The 17,314-nt window shown below is 41.4% G+C and overlaps 1 protein-coding gene across 2 annotated transcripts in view; it reads left to right on the top strand.

Annotated features, from left to right (window-relative positions):
• The window catches only part of LOC146186738 (uncharacterized), a 139,714-nt gene that overhangs the window by 111,634 nt on the left and 10,766 nt on the right, over positions 1-17,314 (top strand). For both annotated transcript variants that reach the window (XM_084607380.1, XM_084607379.1), the window contains one exon: positions 3,326-3,494. In XM_084607380.1, coding sequence (XP_084463506.1) covers positions 3,326-3,494 — 169 coding nt within the window. The remainder of the gene's footprint in view (positions 1-3,325; positions 3,495-17,314) is intronic.

The following is a 17,314-nucleotide window of genomic DNA, read 5'->3' as shown; positions in this document are numbered from 1 at the left end:
AAAAGGGGGTAGAATTTTAAATAATAGCCACTGCAGTTTATTCTTACTCTGTAGTTTCAGCGTAATTTTAATGGTAATTTAAAACATACCATGAAAGTCTCAAAATGAATGCTCAACTAAAACCAAGGCTGAGGGAAGAATTGTAAGTATTTCGCTTTATGGTGCGCTAAAGTAGGGCACTTTCTTCTTTTTATTGTTTCTTGAGAGGGGAAACTCGTTGCGACACGAAGTTTGCTAGACTTTCAGCAGAACGTTCCACCTAATGGATGCGACATTGCACATATTGCGTCTCGTGATTTATGGTGATTACTTTATTCAGAATGCGCGGCAGGGCCTTTTTATTGCGCACGTAAATCATCCTGTCCAACTTTGTCGCATCATGGAGCTTTCCCATCTGAACTGCGACATTCTGCAGCATCAAAAATTTCAGTGCGTCGAAGCAAAAAAAATGAAGGAAGAACCGGTACTGCGCCGACTGTTCTGATCGCTCTGCTGCACATATGGCTTTCGGGGTACATATAATAATCACAACAGAACCAAATAATCAGAGAATGTTTGGGTTGCATCTTTGAGGCCCTCGGTTACGCGACGTTCTGGTGTCTCAACCTTCAGCAGCCCTAGCAATGACCTCTGAAAATTCAATTGTGCTAGAGAATCTTTGCGTTCTGTCGCTCGTCTCTATTGTGACAAGGTTAATGACCTCTCATTTGGGACAGAAATATGGTACTGGATAAACAGTGAGAAGCAGGTCATATTACACCATAAAGCAATGAAACTGCCATAGAATATCTACGTTACAAACGTTGTTAATTTTCTGAAGTTACAATACAGTATTTGGCAGCTTGATCACTGGGTGAAAGAGATCTCAACTTAGAGAAGGTGACTGAGAAAAAGCATGAACTTGACCGAGAAAGAGCAGAAGCTTGGCCTATTTCTGAAAGGTTTTCCAGCATAGCTCCTCTTTTTGTACCTTTTATAGATTGTCTATTTTTCATGCATTTATGCACATAGGCACTGCCTTTTGCCTGCCTAAAACTTATCCCGATGTACAAGTTGCTATGCTCACTGTCGTCGCTTCGTTTTTATTCACTTACACAATAATTTTTAGGAAGAAATGTGGTATAAAGCATGGTACATTTTAAATCGTAGATGGGTTTCTTCCCCCTACATGGTGATCAGTAGTTAAAAATAATTCGCAGAACGTGACAGTAATAGATTTTTGACCTGCAAAGAAAAGATACCACGTTACCGGCTAACTGCTTATGAGGACGCTTACTAGAGGACAACGACGTAGTGTAACGTAATAAAAATTTGTCTATGCATGTGCATGACATGATGAACTTTCATTGTCTGGGCCACCGCCAGCACTGCTTAAGGAATAATTCAGTTTCTCTGCTCGCACTAAAGGTAACAAATTCCACAAACAAAATGGCAACCTGCTTAGCGAAGTTGGTCAATCGCGAAGTGTGAGCGACACTAAGAAACGTCTCATTTCACTTTCCGTTCGAATCCAGCGTTTGAAAGTGAGGCTTCATGCAAATATCAAAGAAATGGGTGACTGAAAACCTTAGCAGTAGCGCATTAGAAAATTTTGAGGCGAAAGCCTTTATAGGCTCGTGAGTATGGACAGGATTTGTGCATCCGCGGTGGGTGTCACACCGTCATTGTCGATAAATGAATTCATTGAGGTGTAAAAGAATGATTGCATGGAATAGAGGAGGAAAGAACGTGATTGTATGCGCAATTTTGGTTCAGCAATTATTACTTAATTAATTAACCAAAAAATTTCAAATATATGTCAAAATAGCCAAGGACGTGATATATATGCTGACGTCAAAACAGTCGCGCACGTCGAAATTGTACAAATTACGTCAAAGCTCTGTAAAAGAACGTTGGAAAGAGGGAACAAAAGCCAGAAAAGAAGGGATAAAAACAAGAGTGCAAAGAGTGGCTGGAAAAGCTTTCGCCTTACCGGACTTAAGAGAGGCCTAAGTGCCCTCAACGAATTTTTGAGAGCGCTTAACGCACCTTAGAGTACAATGCATTAGCTGTGTGTTCTTTATTCATTGCTCATGAATGGAGGTTGACGAAGGCGACGACGTGCAGTGAACAGCGCACGAAAGTGGCTGAAGCGCGGAGTGATCGGATGCGTGAATAGCTATGAGGCTCCTTTACTCGCTTCCAACGATAAATTTTTAATTTTGAATCTGCTCCGATTGGGGGGGACTTTTTTTTTCATGGAAAGATCAAAGATCGAGGCTTCTCAGTTACCTTCCGTTCTTGTGATTTGTGATGTTAATTAGAGCGTTCATTTCAAAACTTGCACATAAAAAATCTACAATTTCCCAGCAGCTGCCTATCGGTCGTTTATGCCGCCACCTAGGTGTGCATTTCGTCCAGAGCTAGGTAACTGATAACGCGGCCCGTGGCTCCCTTCCCTTATCTGCTATCTTGAATTAGATACGCAAACTCCAGCAAAAGGTGTTTATCATCATTTATTTATTTTAGATGAATTAACTCGCTAGAGCACTGAAAATAAAGTGAGTTTAGAACAAAGCAGAATTTGTTTTATCAGGAAACAAACTGACCACAATAATGCACTAGTAACAGTAAAATACGCAGAACGTAGTAATAATGAAAAAAAAAATGGCAGTGGCTTAGCTCTGCTATGCCTGGATATACTTAGCGTAAAGCATGCGCAGTAGGGCGAGGCACAACTGTCGTAAAAACCACTCCGACTAAAGGTCACGCGTCGGAGAGGAGCGCACGCCGGCGGCGGCGAGGAGCGCGCACCGGCTGTGGCGATGATGCGACGTACCTGCACCTCTCCTGACTTAACACGGCTCCCGCGCATGCGCATAACGGGCTGCGCACACACTCGAAACTGCTTTGACCGGCGTAGTGTAGCTTTACGCTACGAAAACTCGTGAAGCTGTACTTCGGGCCGTACACAGTTCGTCGATTCGGTGAACTTAAGTGCGAGGTGCCGCCTAGTGTAACGCAACCGCCATCAAGCCGTTCCTTGCGTCCTGATATTGTGCGCGTAGAGCAGCTTAAGCAGTATTGCCAGTGATCACAAAGAACCCTTCCTTGTTTCTCCTCACTACATTCATCATCTGCAAGCAAGACAGATTCTGTGTATTTCTGCGCGGTTGTTAATTCACTTTATGTTTAGCTGAACAGTACAATGCATCTACTTGGTGCCATTATGGTAATATTCTCATGGGCAGTCTTGTTTACAAGAGCACGGGTGGTCAAATCTAGAATTGGCAATGCTCTTCAAACCTACGTTGCTTTTATTCTATATTGTGCTTATTTCTCAAAGGTTTCTAGCGAAGCCGACAATCCATTGCGCCTGGAAGAAGGCTCACGGTTCAGCTACGACTTCTACGACTCGTTCAGAAACCCACCGGAACTGATCGATCTGCACGGCTTTGATATTTCGCCTTGCTACAAAGGGAATGACTCCACGGACGCATTTATACAAGTGACACGTGAGTGCCTAAGGTTTTAATACTACAATGATTTCTGTAAATAGCGTTTGTTGCTCCAGCATTGCATATATTGGGACCTTAAAGCAACCGAAGATAGCAAATATCTTTGTGAAGTGTCCACAACCCGTGATTCTACTTCTCAGCGCGCACCATTCAAGGCCTCGTTCTCCATAAAATACTGCATCAGCTTTGGCGTTGTGAGCGAAAAATCAGCGGCTTGACTCTGGCAAGTGGCAGGTGGCACCTGTAAGCGATGCATGGCCGGCCTCTGTTTTGGTCGTAGAGTTGTGCGACGTCACGCAGCCACATGACATGGCCGATTTGGTTGGAGGTAACTTGCGCTTATCAATTAAGATGGCAGGCTAAGGCTAATCGATCCCTAAAAGACTGCATTCCGTGTCAGACATGCTATCCCCTGGGCCATGCATGCATGTTCATACTGCTTGGTCAAGGAGAATTTATATCTTGTCTACGGTGGCCTTTCACTTATCATGGCAGCTAATGACTGTATAATAAAGAATGTATGTGAGATCACGCAGGCACAAAAATAAATTATTGGTGTTTAAAAAAGTGGTGAAGTACATGAAGGCGAAAATGGATCCGCGAGCCGAGGACGGGATTCGTGACCTAGTTTAAGTGTCTCCCTTTGATATTTTAGATTAGTAATAATTTATATGCAATTTTGCGGTCTCACAGTGTGAAATCAATAGCATAGATTGTAATCTGCAGTAATAATTGTAATGTTCTGTAATAAAGGTGTATCACGGTAAAAGAAAATGTGGAGAATTGCGGCGCCTACGTTATGCCCTATTCGAGTTTTTTGGCGTTGCGCTTTACCAAGGCGGTTACAAAAACAAAATAGTTCTGTCTGTGATGCAATATTAGATGGTTCTTACGTGTTTTGTTACCACACAAGCACTAAGTTTGCTCGGTGTACTTGAATGCTGAATATTCGTCTCAAGATGGTAAATAAAGAAAGTTATCAATGAGTTTAGGACAAGCATACGGAATTGGAAGATTGGAGGCCGAATTTCTAACGGTATTTTTTCGCCCAGTAAGACCAAGCGAGTCGAAATACAAAGACATTTTGTAGTGGAAGGCTCTACACATGATGGGCGCGGCTAAATTACTAATGACATACGGCAACCCTAACCTACCAGAGAGGTTGTTATGCATTCATACTGGTCCACTATAGGAACCTAAATATTAAAATGCACTGTCAATAAAGTACCCTTAGGCTAGATTCTCTAAAGCTGCAATTTTATTTGTTCCTCCTATCACGCTTCCAAAATTGCCGGCTGCTGCCTGGGACGTCAGGTCTAATAAACAACAAATCATGTCTCTTTTTGGCTGCAATATCCAGGGTGGCAGGCACTGAAAAAATGTTGCATCTTCACAAATTCAACGTTAGACTGAATTTTTGCGTATAAAAACACTTAAAAGGCAACTCCAGTGTTTGTTTGTTTTTTTCATTCGTTTGAGTTTTCCGTTGCATTACATTCCTCGGTGTGTCCTGACTTTAAAACAAAAATATCGTTTTGTTTTTTTTTCGAAATTCCTTCTAGAGCTATTTTTAAAAAAGATAAACAGAAAATCTAAACTTTAATGCTTTCGTGAAGAGAAACGACGTTCCAGTTGATGAAATGGTCTCCTCACATACGGTATTGGAAAAAGACTCGATTACACTTTGGATGGCGAAAATAAAATATGGAAATCATGACGCACTACATAACATGTCAGAGGTAGCCTAATACAAGCCTCAAAATTTGATGATCACGCGGAGAGTGCGCCGTAACGTGGGTATAATGTTTGTGACGTCACAAACGCAGTGTTGCCCGCAGAAATTGTCTCAATTGAGGCCAACGAAACAGCACATCTTAATATCGCGTTGTGCGTGAAAGATTGTCACACGGCACCCAAATTTAGTAGAATGCATCAGGGTGGAGAGAAAAACATACAGTAAATTTTTTACAAGAATATTGCAATGTCGAATAACCTCCGGAGTTGCCCTTTCACTCATTTGTAGAAAACAAATAATGTGTTGGCAACTATACTTTTATTTCTTGAGTTTTCCTTGAGTACATATATATATATATATATATATATATATATATATATATATATATATATATATATATATATATCTCACGAAATATTACTCCAATTACAATTACAACTGCAAATGAGTATATATATAGCAAACACTAAAAATACCCCGATAAAAAGATTTCGATATAATAAAAATATTTTGGTGACAACCTCTCAGCCGCGGTAGACATTATTTACTTTAAGAGATTTTGTAATTCCTTAACCAATTACCAAAATTGAGCAATTAGTATTATATTCATGTTCTGTATCCTAATTAACCCACTCCCCTCTGTAATGCCTTTGGCCCTGAGGGTACGATAAATAAATAAATTATGCCAGTTGAGTGGTTGGCCCACAAATTAACCCTAATTGGGTATTCGAGAGCCCGGACAAGGCGATTGTTTATTAGTTTTTGAATACAAAAAAAAACTCTTCAGTGCCCTGGAACAAGAATTCTAATAATATTTGCCGGAAACAACCTAATTGAGCTGATTACACACAGGGGGCTTGTGAAAACGACGCTTTATTGATGAAGTGGTAAAATCACTACAGCCCCATATATGAACTGCCTGATACTCTGCTACGTCATTACCTTTATTTTGTTTTTTGCTTGTGGCAAGCAACGATGAAAAATGTTTTCAGCATAGCACACTAACGGATGCAGTCCAATTTTGATGCGGCTCTCATAGCAACAAGTCATCAGCAGACATGTCGTTTTCGCCGAGCTTCCTCAGTGTTTAGACACCATACGTGCGGAAAACATAGCCTAATTAGGTCGCACAAGTACTTTAGGAAATGAGTTCGATATAAAACCGAGTATGGCATATATCTTCTCTGTAGTTTTGAACTCCTCTCGACAATAAGCACCCCAGTGCTTCCATTAAGAAGTGATTAGGCTGGTAACTATTTACGTAACAGGCGAGTATTGATAGCAAATTTGTCTACCGCAGATGAAAATCTTCTCTTGTCAATATTTTCCTTGTTTTCAAATCCGTAGTTTAAGAACTGTTTGAAGCTTCAGCTGAAATTGCCAGTGTAAAGAAGTTTCCTCCCCCCCGTCTCAACAGCAGAAAGATGCAAGAATGATGCAGTTCGGGGTTACTTTAATGACCTGGTTATCTGGAAAAGGATGTTTTGAGTGCTTGTTTAGATCCATGATCATAGAGTACGAACGGCAGCAAGTAAGTAATGGCATGACACAGATGCCCAGATATGGGTCCTCCCTTGCGTGTACCTGTGACTTGCTTTGAGCTCATTCTTAGCCCGCATGTTTTATGATACGTCGATTAAGCTTGAATACACATCGTCCATTTCGGAACCTCAACAGTGCCAACTTGATTTATTCCCTCGAACTAGTACAAAGCGACTCCATTTATTTTACCGTACGGTACTTGAAGCGCATCTTAAGCGTCGCTTCAAGAACTCGTTACCGCTAACTCCCTTAGTTTTTCTCATTGTTTTTTCGGTTTAGTTTGTTGAACGAAATCTATTACACCTCGAGTTTAGCGTAATTACGCTATCCTTTCCCCTTTTGTACGGCACATCGCCTCGCATTTTTCACACAAAACCTCCCTTCAATCAATAATTTCTCGTACTTTAAAAAGGCTGGAACTATTTTCTCGGTTCGCTCTTCTCCATTGTTGATCGCTCGCGTTTTTGCGATGCCATGGGTATTGTTGAATAACCAGGAATGTAAAAAAGTAAAACGTTGCAGCTTGCATCACACAGTCGGAGATCATTCGTGCGTATAGCTTGAACGTCTAAAAACATTAAAGGTAATCCATATGAATAAATAAATCGATGAGTAAATAAATAAATATACTGCAGCCAAGAACAATCTAACGTGCCAAAGTATTCTTGCTAAGCCGGAGACATTCAACAGTGGCATATGTGTACCGCTTCCTACTCGTTCTCTTTGCGTAGCCTTTATCAATCTGCAGTCTCCCTATATATTTCGATTGAGCAAAGATAGCGACAGGTACAACCGTGGCAATATATTAACTTATCTCCGAGCATATCGCAACGATGATAAATATTGCGGCCAAGGTAATGGGGCGTACTATGATGAAAACGTAGGCTGAACACCGCGTGGCGGCATGAATCGTTTTAATGAAATCGAAGAATAACGAGAAGCAACAAATCATTGCTACTTCGAGAGGAGAGGGAACAGGAGAGCACTCAAATATTTTTTACGAAGCAATGCAAGGAAGTAAAATAAAGCGAAAACGAGGCAGTTCAAAAAGAGTAACAAGGTGGTCGTCACTGCTCGTGACCAAGGAAATTAATAAATATTATACAATGTAAAACGGAAGTAAAATAATAGAGAGCGCCAGTTACTAAAGGGCACAGATAACGTCTACCAGTTGGTGAGGCTTTTGGAAATACCTTTTCCTTAAATAGTACCAATATTGTAGCTCCTTCCTCCATTTCATGTCCAGTAGACATCCATAACCGGCTGAAATAAACATAACCTATACATAAAAGCCAGGCGACCAGGCATTATTCACACCTTCACAATACACAGAACCCCGCCTTCCAAGAAATGAGCATCATACATAGCGATCGCTCGGCAAGAAAACTGATGTTATGATCGCAGACATGTGGGGAGGTATCGTAATTTAGGCAAACAAAAGAATACTTTCAATGCAAAACTGGCAACTAAGCAATGAGTCAATCGTGCACCAATATATTAACTGCACGATCAGTAAAGAAAAAAGGAACTGACCGATGAGAAATGCCAAGTTCACTGCGTAAGACACCGACGGCAATAAATTAATCTCTTGGGAGCATCTACATAAGTTTCCTGGTTATCTGATAGCCTCAAGGTTATATATGGATGCCCGATGAATTGATCTCCATAGAGAGTTTTTTCTCGCATCAATCATTTTATATGCGTGACGCTAGTCGCTTCCTGAAAGAGCTTCCTGGTTACCGTTAATGTGGTAGCACTCGAGACTCACATCCGATCAGTTCAGTCAGTTCAGGCGTTCAGTCGTGTCCGACTCTTCGTGACCCTATGGACCATGTCACGCCACGCTTTCCGGTCTCTCACTATCTTCTTAACATCACATAGCTTCATCTGCAATGCCTCGAGAATGCCATCTAACCATCGCGTTCGCTGCCTACCCCTTCTCCGGCGACCCTCAACCTTTCCCAACATCAAATCTTTCTCCAGCGACTCCTCTCTTCTCATCAGATGACCAAAGTAGCTGAGCTTTAACTTTAGAATTTGACCCTCCAATGAGCAGTCAGGGTTTATGGTCGACAATATCGACTGATTTGATCTTCTGGCAGTCCAAGGAACTCTTAAGAGTCTTCGCCAGCACCACAATTCAAACGCGTCAATTCTTCGGCGGTCAGCCTTTTTCACAGTCCAACTCTCGCATCCATACATCACAACTGGAAAGACCATAGCACGGGTTATACGAATCTTGGTTGGTAGACTAATGTCTCTGCTCTTTACTAGGCGGTCAAGGCTAACCATTGCTCTTTTTCCCAGAAGCAGGCGTCTCCTAATTTCATGGCTGCAGTCTCCTTCCGATGTAATCTTGGCGCCCAAGAATAGAAAATCTGTCACAGCTTCCACTTCTTGTCCATTGATGCTCCAGGACTTGATAGGGCAAGACGCCATGATCTTCGTCTTTTTAATGTTCAGTTTAAGCCCAAACTTCTCACTCTCTTCTTGTACGCGCATCAGAAGTCTCTTGAGTTCCACTTCACTTTCTGCCATTAAAGTGGTATCATCCGCATATCTAAGGTTGTTGATACGTTTTCCAGCAATCTTCACTCCAGCTGAAGACTCGTCCAGACCGGCCTTCCTCATGATGCACTCTGCATATAGGTTAAATAGGCAGGGCGACAGTATGCAGCCTTGCCTCACCCCTTTCTCAATCGGAAACCAATCAGTTAGACCATGCCCAGTTCTGACTGTGGCCTCTTGCCCTTCATAAAGGTTCCTGAGGAGACAGATGAGGTGAATTGGAACTCCCATCTCTTGGAGAGCTTTCCACAATCTGCTGTGATCTACGCAGTCAAACGCTTTCGCATAATCAATAAAGCAGAAGTAAATGGGTTTCTGGAACTCTCTTGCTTTTTCCATGATCCAGCGAAGGTTGGCAATTTGGTCTCTAGTTCCTCTGCCCTTGCGAAACCCAGCTTGCTCGTCCGGAAGCTCCCGATCGACATACTGCTGCAGCCTACCTTGCAGGATTTTTAACATCACCTTGCTAGCATGCGAAATAAGCGCGATCGTGCGGTAGTTGGAACAATCTTTGGCACTGCCTTTCTTTGGAATGGGGATGTAAACTGATCTCCTCCAATCCTGTGGCCACTGCAGGGTTGTCCAAATCTTTTGACATAATGTATGCAGTGTGTTAACAGCGTCGTGGTTGAGGTTTTGAAGCAACTCAGCTGGAATACCATCAATTCCGCTAGCTTTGTTCTTAGCAAGGCTGGCTAAGGCCCATTCAACTTCACTCTTCAGGATGCCCGGCTCGAGATCAGAAATCACAACCGTCCTATGTTGGGTTTGCACATCCGGGTCCTTCTTTTGTTTGATATGACTAAAGCCTGAATTTCGTCATCCGATATCATGACGAAATTCAGGCTTTAGTCATATCAAACAAACAACAAATACTAGTAACCTACTCCTCCAACTAAAAGAATCGACTTCAACGGCTCCTATTAACTCCAAGCAAACAACACACCTAGGGCTCTAAAACGAAACGAAACTGCGTCAACATATTTGGAGATAAAATTTTGTGTCCTCATACTTAACCACCTTTACTACGTACGCTACATTGCTAAGGCAGTTATGATAGGGACCAAACTGACAACTCACTGACTGTATTGCCGGTTTCCGCAAGCTACATTAAATCGTTTACATAACACGCACCCCCAAAGAAATTACAGGTTTACAGTTGCAAACGTCTACGAAAATTTCCAGTACCCCACTTAAAGCCAATAGTACCGAGTTAATTGCTCGTTTCCGCAAGTTACATAAAAAAATCACTAGAATCAACCGTTTGCCTGCAGCCAGCATGCGCAGTCCATTTAACGCAGAAAACGTGACACAACTTCAACACACAATTTTGCAGGCGCAGTTGGCCTTTCGTGGAAACTAACAGCGCCTACGTCGGCGAGTGCATTTTTTTTTGTTCGGTTAGCAGAGGAATTTTATTCAGGTTTTCACTGGGCATGATAAAAATGCCTGAGAGACCGGACACCTACAGTAATTCCTACCTCCAAAAAAAAAAAAAACGCCTGCTCTCCCAGCGCTGCTTGCAGGATGCCGAGCAGTGTTCCGTGTGGAGGGTATAAGCACAAACCAGCATTCCATCAGCGAACGAAGTAACGAAGCTCGTAAAGCGAATATCATCCCGTTCATATAATCCTTGTAAATGTTTACATCGAATATCTTTCACCTAACCCGAACTGTACTGGTTCTATTTCACCCATTCTTACCTTGTTGGAAAGAACAAGTACGACTGGTAATTGTCATCTCCCCAAAATATGCATAGAGGACTTTATGCAACCGCCTGACAGCGTAATATGAAGTCAAACGAGTGAGCATGCTGCTTCCCACCGGAGCGTTTCTTTATGGCCTTTTATATATTTTACTTTAAATTTAACCCTTTGTGATCACAGCCAATGTGACTGACTTGTCTACGCTCTTGTAAACACATCGCTTTTAATTCATTTAAAATTTGATTTTGATTTTTTTTACTTCTTAACTGTGTTGCTGCCAATTCACCTTTTTTCGTTTTCTTTCTACTTCTTTGTTCACTTTTTTTTCTTTTTATTCTCTCCTGCCCTTCTCTCCCTTCAATAATTCAATCTGTGCGCACTATCTCCTCTTCTACCCTGACCAAAGCCACGTTTTAATAACATTTTTCATAAATATGAATTAATATGAAATGCAGTCAACGCAAAACTATAAAAAGACGTTTTCAGAAACTACTAAAGTAGGGGTTCTCAAACCTTTTCTTTTTTTTTGCCCCAAGGAACTTCAACAGCCATCAGTATTGTTACGGGGCGTTCCCGAGCGGTAAGAGTCTCAGCTCAACGTCAGGAGCACCTCCAGTCAACACCAACCAATGAACACCAATGAACACAGCAACAAAACAGCTTCAGCTTCAGTGTCGTCGTCGTTGGACACAGCGCCCAAAATATCATCTTCGTTTTCCGACATCTCGGCTACGCACCGTAACAATATGTGACAGGGAAGGGACCTCCCGCCTCACGTTAACCATCAGGCGCTGTTGCATCTGAATGGTTTTTCTGAAATTTTGGTCTTGCTTTTGGCAACCAGCCCCTTATGAAATGCTCACCTCTCACATTGCGAATGTTTTTAAATCTAAAACAAGAATGCAGAAAAATGTAGCCAAAAGAGCAACACTGCATCTCTATCATGTGCTCGACCAGTATCAGTGGCTAACCGGCTGAGCGGCGCACGGAATCATGTGATGCTTCGTCCGGCTTTAATTGGTTACCTGCCGCTCCCTGCTCTTAGGAAGGAACTGGGATTTTAAAATTTGTTATGCTCTAAAACCGGCTTCGGCAATCTAGGTCCGCACATAGAAGAAAATGGGAGGGGGTGCAGTCCAGTGAGAGTTCGCGGAACTTCGAAAAGCGGCTTGCGGAACCCATTTTGAGAACCCCTGTAGTAAAGCATCTTGATAAACCCCAGACATTTCTATACCTACTCCATTTGTTTTGTGGAGCTTGTACGACATCCTGAGACGCATTTAATGAATGCAGTGCATATATTAAAAAAGTGCATACAGATGTACGCCAGAAAGTTTGCTGAAGAAATTTTCCCCTTCGACATTATTGTCCAGACAGCCTTGCAAACGAGATGACGAGCACTTAAGTATTCGTTATGTTCAATGTAGGGCACCAAAGGAAGAAAGCTCATTTTTAAATTCTTTTGTAAGTCTTCGCAGGAGCACTCTGCATACTGTGAATACTGTAAAATGCACATATTTTTACCGCTTCACGACGCATACAGCTGAAAACGAACCAAGATGATTCCTTAAGTTGTTCTTAATAATATTGTTGGCCGTACTACATTTGAAAAGCTTCGCGTCTCAGATTTATTTATTTATTTATTTATTTATTTATTTATTTATTTATTTATTTATTTATTTATTTATTTATTTATTTATTTATTTATTTATTTATTTATTTATTTATTTATTTCAAAATACTGCAGGTCTTATGGCCCAAGCAGGAGGGGCATACCAGGTAACAATCACACACAGAAAAAAAAACAAAAAATACAATACACACTACAATTCGGCGAGCAAAAAGGAATCATAATAGTAATTATTAAAAAATTTGACAGTCTAAAAAATAAAAATAGGCAATAACACACAGCACAATTCGGCATGAACAAAGGAAACAGATATAAAATACTGAAAAGTTGAGCAGCCTAACCAAACAAATAACCTTCCAGTGCCTTGTTAAAATTACTGCTCTGGAAAAGAAATTCTGGAAGCAAATTCCAATCATAGATGGTCCGTGAGAAAAAACTGTACTTAAATGAATTTGTTCGGGCAAAGACAGGTTGCAGCATATGTTCCCTAGTGTGTCGTGTTCGTCTGGCAGTAGAAGGTTGGACAAAGTTAGGTAATGGAATATTAACTTCCTGTGACAGAATCTTACGAAGAAACAAAATTCTGTTCATTTTGCGGCGGACTGAAAGGAGCGGGATGTCATTTTCTACCATCAGCTGTGTGGGAGAATCAGATCTGCTGTACTTGTGGAAAATAAACCTGACTGCTTTCCTTTGTATCATTTCAAGAGCAGTTATGTTCTTTTTTGTGTGAGGGTCCCAAATGATAGAGGCGTACTCGAGCTTAGTTCGGATGAATGTGTTGTATGCCAAAAGTTATTATATTAGAGGGGGCGCGATTAAGTTAGCGTTTTAGGAAGCAGAGTGTTAAGAATGCCGAAGAACAAATTTATGAGATATGCGGTGACCAGTCCAATTGATTGGAGCCCTAAATACTTATGGCTTGCTACTTCTTTAATATCGAATCCTTGTAGGGAATAAGTGAATGGGCAAAAATGTTTTTTCCTTGTTACACGTAGGAGTACAGTTTTCTTGACATTAAGTTTCATGCTGCATTCCACACTCCATTTGTCAATAGCTGTCAAAGAGGCTTGAAGAATACCATGATCAGAAGTTTCCCTTATCTGCTTAAACATTATGCAATCATCTGCAAATAATCGCATGGATACAGAATTTGGAATAACATCAGGCAAATCATTTATATATATAAGAAACAGTAATGGACCCAACACGCTTCCCTGCAGTACACCCGAAGTGACACACAGTGATTCTGAAATGGCATCATTAATCTCAACAAACTGACTCTTCTTTTCCAAGTATGCCTCTATCCATTGAACTATATATTGTGGAAGACATATTACCTCTAATTTATGAATAAGTTTATTGTGTGGGACCGTATCGAAGGCCTTGGCAAAATCCAAGAACAATATGTCCATTTGGCCGGAATTGTCAAGGGCAGAGGATAATTCATGAACAGTTGACACAAGTTGGGTAACTGTTGACATTTCTTTTCGGAATCCATGTTGGAAAGGTGATAAAATGTTTTTGTCAATGAGAAAATCCCTAACGATGCCCGCCAGACTGTGTTCTATAATTTTGCAACAGCTGCTAGTTATTGATCCAGGACGGTAATTGGATAGTATTGATCGGTCACCTGATTTGTGAATAGGCACTACACGTGCTACTTTCCAGTCAAAAGGTAAATCGCTTGTACGGAAGGAAACTGAAAACATGTTGGCTAAATACTCAGCAATCTGTGAAGCATAGCGTTTTAAAAAAGTGTTTGGAATGCCGTCCACTCCACAGCCTTTCTTTGTGTCAAGTTGACGTAGCAATGATAATACGCCTTCTGTTGAGATGGAAGGAATACTACTAGGATCTTTACATTCCTTCGGTTTAGTAAGGACAGGTTTCAATGTGAAAACGCTTTGAAAATAATGATTAAAAGAATCCGCAATTTTCTGGCTATCAAGTAACACAGTTTCATCCGTTTTCACTCTATCACTTCCTTTCTCTTACTTAGATGTCTCCAAAATCTACTAGGATAAGTATTTAAATATGAAGGAAGGAAGAATAACTTGGTAGTAATGATTCTTTGTCATCATTAACTTTCGTGCTAACGCGTGCTTTAATTCTTGAAAGGTTGCAGTAGGAGCTTTAAGTTTCCTACGATGTCGTTTTATTTTCCGTTTCAGGTGTATAATTTCCCGGGTGACCCAAGGATTCCTTCGATAAGGTTTTATTTTTTTTTTTTCAGAGGAACAAAAGTTTCAATAGCAGAAAGTATTGATTTTTTAAACCTATTCCACAAAACATGAATATCATCGCTCTCGTTAATAACTAAAGACGTTTCTAGGTAGTCTATTATGGCAGTGTCGTCTGATCGATTAAAGTCTCGAATACGTACGGGTGGTACATTCTCGGACGACCGTTCATGGTTACAAGACCAACAAAACGATAACAAGTCATGATCTGAAATGCCACGCTCAACACTCAAAAAGCCATTGGAAAAACTTTCACTGACAAAAAACAAATCAAGAAGGGCACTGTCACGGGTGGGTTCTCTAACCATTTGATCTAAATTCAGAGCTAACATGATATCCAAGATAGTATTATTGTCATCACATTGTCCATAAGCCAGACATGGCCAATTCACGCTTGGCAGGTTGAAATCACCAGTTAATATGGTATTACAATAACGCTTTGCCAGCAGGTGATCGTACAGTTTTTGAAGGTACGAATTTGCAGAGTTGGGTGGACGATAAACTGAACATAGTAGAAAGGAAGTGCCCCAAAGAGATACATTCAAAAATAAGCTTTCGTGGTCAGGTATTTGGTCTAATACAGTAACGGCAACAGAAGACTTCACTATAACGGCAACCCCTCCACCACGAGAACACCGGTCACGCCTGTATACTTTGTAACCAGTTGGAACAATTGTATCGCTAGAGATGCCATCATGTAACCAAGTTTCTGTAAGGATGACTATATGAGGGTCATATGAAAGAAGCAGGCATTCCAGGCTATCAGTTTTATTCACGATACTCCTGACGTTGAGCGAGAGCATGCGTAGTTGACGCTGCAGAGTCTGTGACCGCTATCTATCTGATTGAACGGTCCGTCGAGCCGGCATTCGCATGTTGCACGAATCATCCCAAACGTAAAAGGCTTTATCAACACGTAGTTTATCTCCAACTAGATTTACTTTTTTGCCAGCGTCCTTCTCTGCTTTTCCAAGTCAAGTCAAGTCAAGTCATCTTTATTTCAACATCACAAGGATGCTAGGGGCGCAGCCAAAAAGCCTATTAACGGCTTGACGAGGGGCTGCGCCCCTTACAAAAACTTGGTAACTTCGGCGTATGAGTTGACTATGCAATGAAATATAATTTTAACAGAAACAACAGGGCGAAATGGCACTTTCATATAATGCTTAACTAAATACTGTAGAAAAGGTGACATACGATTGCGGCAAGGAAGAAAAAACATACGCGCAGTGTGGAAAACATATTTACAGAAATGCACAATTTCCGCTTTGCCAAAGTAGTTTGCGCTTTCTTAAAGTTTCTGGCGAGAAGTCATTTTGAATAGAAATACCAGAATCTTTTAGCTTCGGTACGTTACGCCAAACCATTTGCTTCTCAAGGTAGTTCTGGAAGTAGAGAATAACTGGGCGAATAGAGGCTCCTCGCCCCATTCTGTGAATGCGTGCTACAGACAAGCAATCAACACCCAATTTTTGATTAAAGACCTCATCAATTATCTTCCGTCGTAGGTCATCTTCCGTTTCATCGTCCTGTTCCTTATTGCCAAACACAACTACAACTAAGTTATTTCTTCGACTACGATCTTCCAAATCCGCTAGACGTGACCTCTGCGATTTAAGTTCTTGGTATTTTGCGACAGTTTCTTGCAGCCTTTGTATCTGCTGCGAATTTTTGTGTACTTCCTTAATATTCTCTTCTACCTTCTCCATGCGCACACCAAATTCAAACACAGCTTTCTCAGTATTCTCCAGTCTTTGCTTAATATCTACTAGATCGCTGCGAATTATTTTCTGACCTTACACTAGTTGCTCTAACATTCCCGCAACAGAAGGACCAGGGTTTTCCTCTATATCGCCACAAAGCAATAACTTACAAACATGAAAGCAGTCAGCAGCAATAAATAGGAGAGTGTGTGGGCTCGGCACTACAACAAGCGTTCTTTCATCACTTCTAAATAAGCCAGTATAACTAACCTGCAATAAGATGGGAGGCATGCTTAGCACACCGACCGGTCCTCTTTCGCCGAGCCCACTGAAGTCCCAAGAATGCAGTCCTGATTTTATAGCCTGTGTCTTTGATGACGTCACAAATCCGATGCTTGATGTTGCCGCTTGTAGAAAACCGTCGATGCAGTAGGCGTTGTCCCACGTACTGCCGAATGTTGCTGCTTGCTCTCTGAGCCCTTCGCCTTGGGGTTGAAATGTTGAAAGCAGTCCGGCTGTAGATAACACGATCGCCTGCAATAAGATGGGCGGCATGCTTAGCACACCGTCCGGTCCTCTTTCGCCGAGCCCACTCCGAGATGGTATCTTCGGATGCTCAATTTAAAGACGAAGGCTTACGTCAGGCTTCAAAGGTCCAGATTTGTAAAACAGAAAAAATGCAGATGCCGT

This window comes from Amblyomma maculatum, chromosome 6, assembly GCF_055883805.1.
Source record: "Amblyomma maculatum isolate TAMU_Amacu chromosome 6, ASM5588380v1, whole genome shotgun sequence".
Taxonomy (NCBI): Eukaryota; Metazoa; Arthropoda; class Arachnida; order Ixodida; family Ixodidae; genus Amblyomma; species Amblyomma maculatum.
This window is presented reverse-complemented; position numbering and strand designations above follow the sequence as displayed.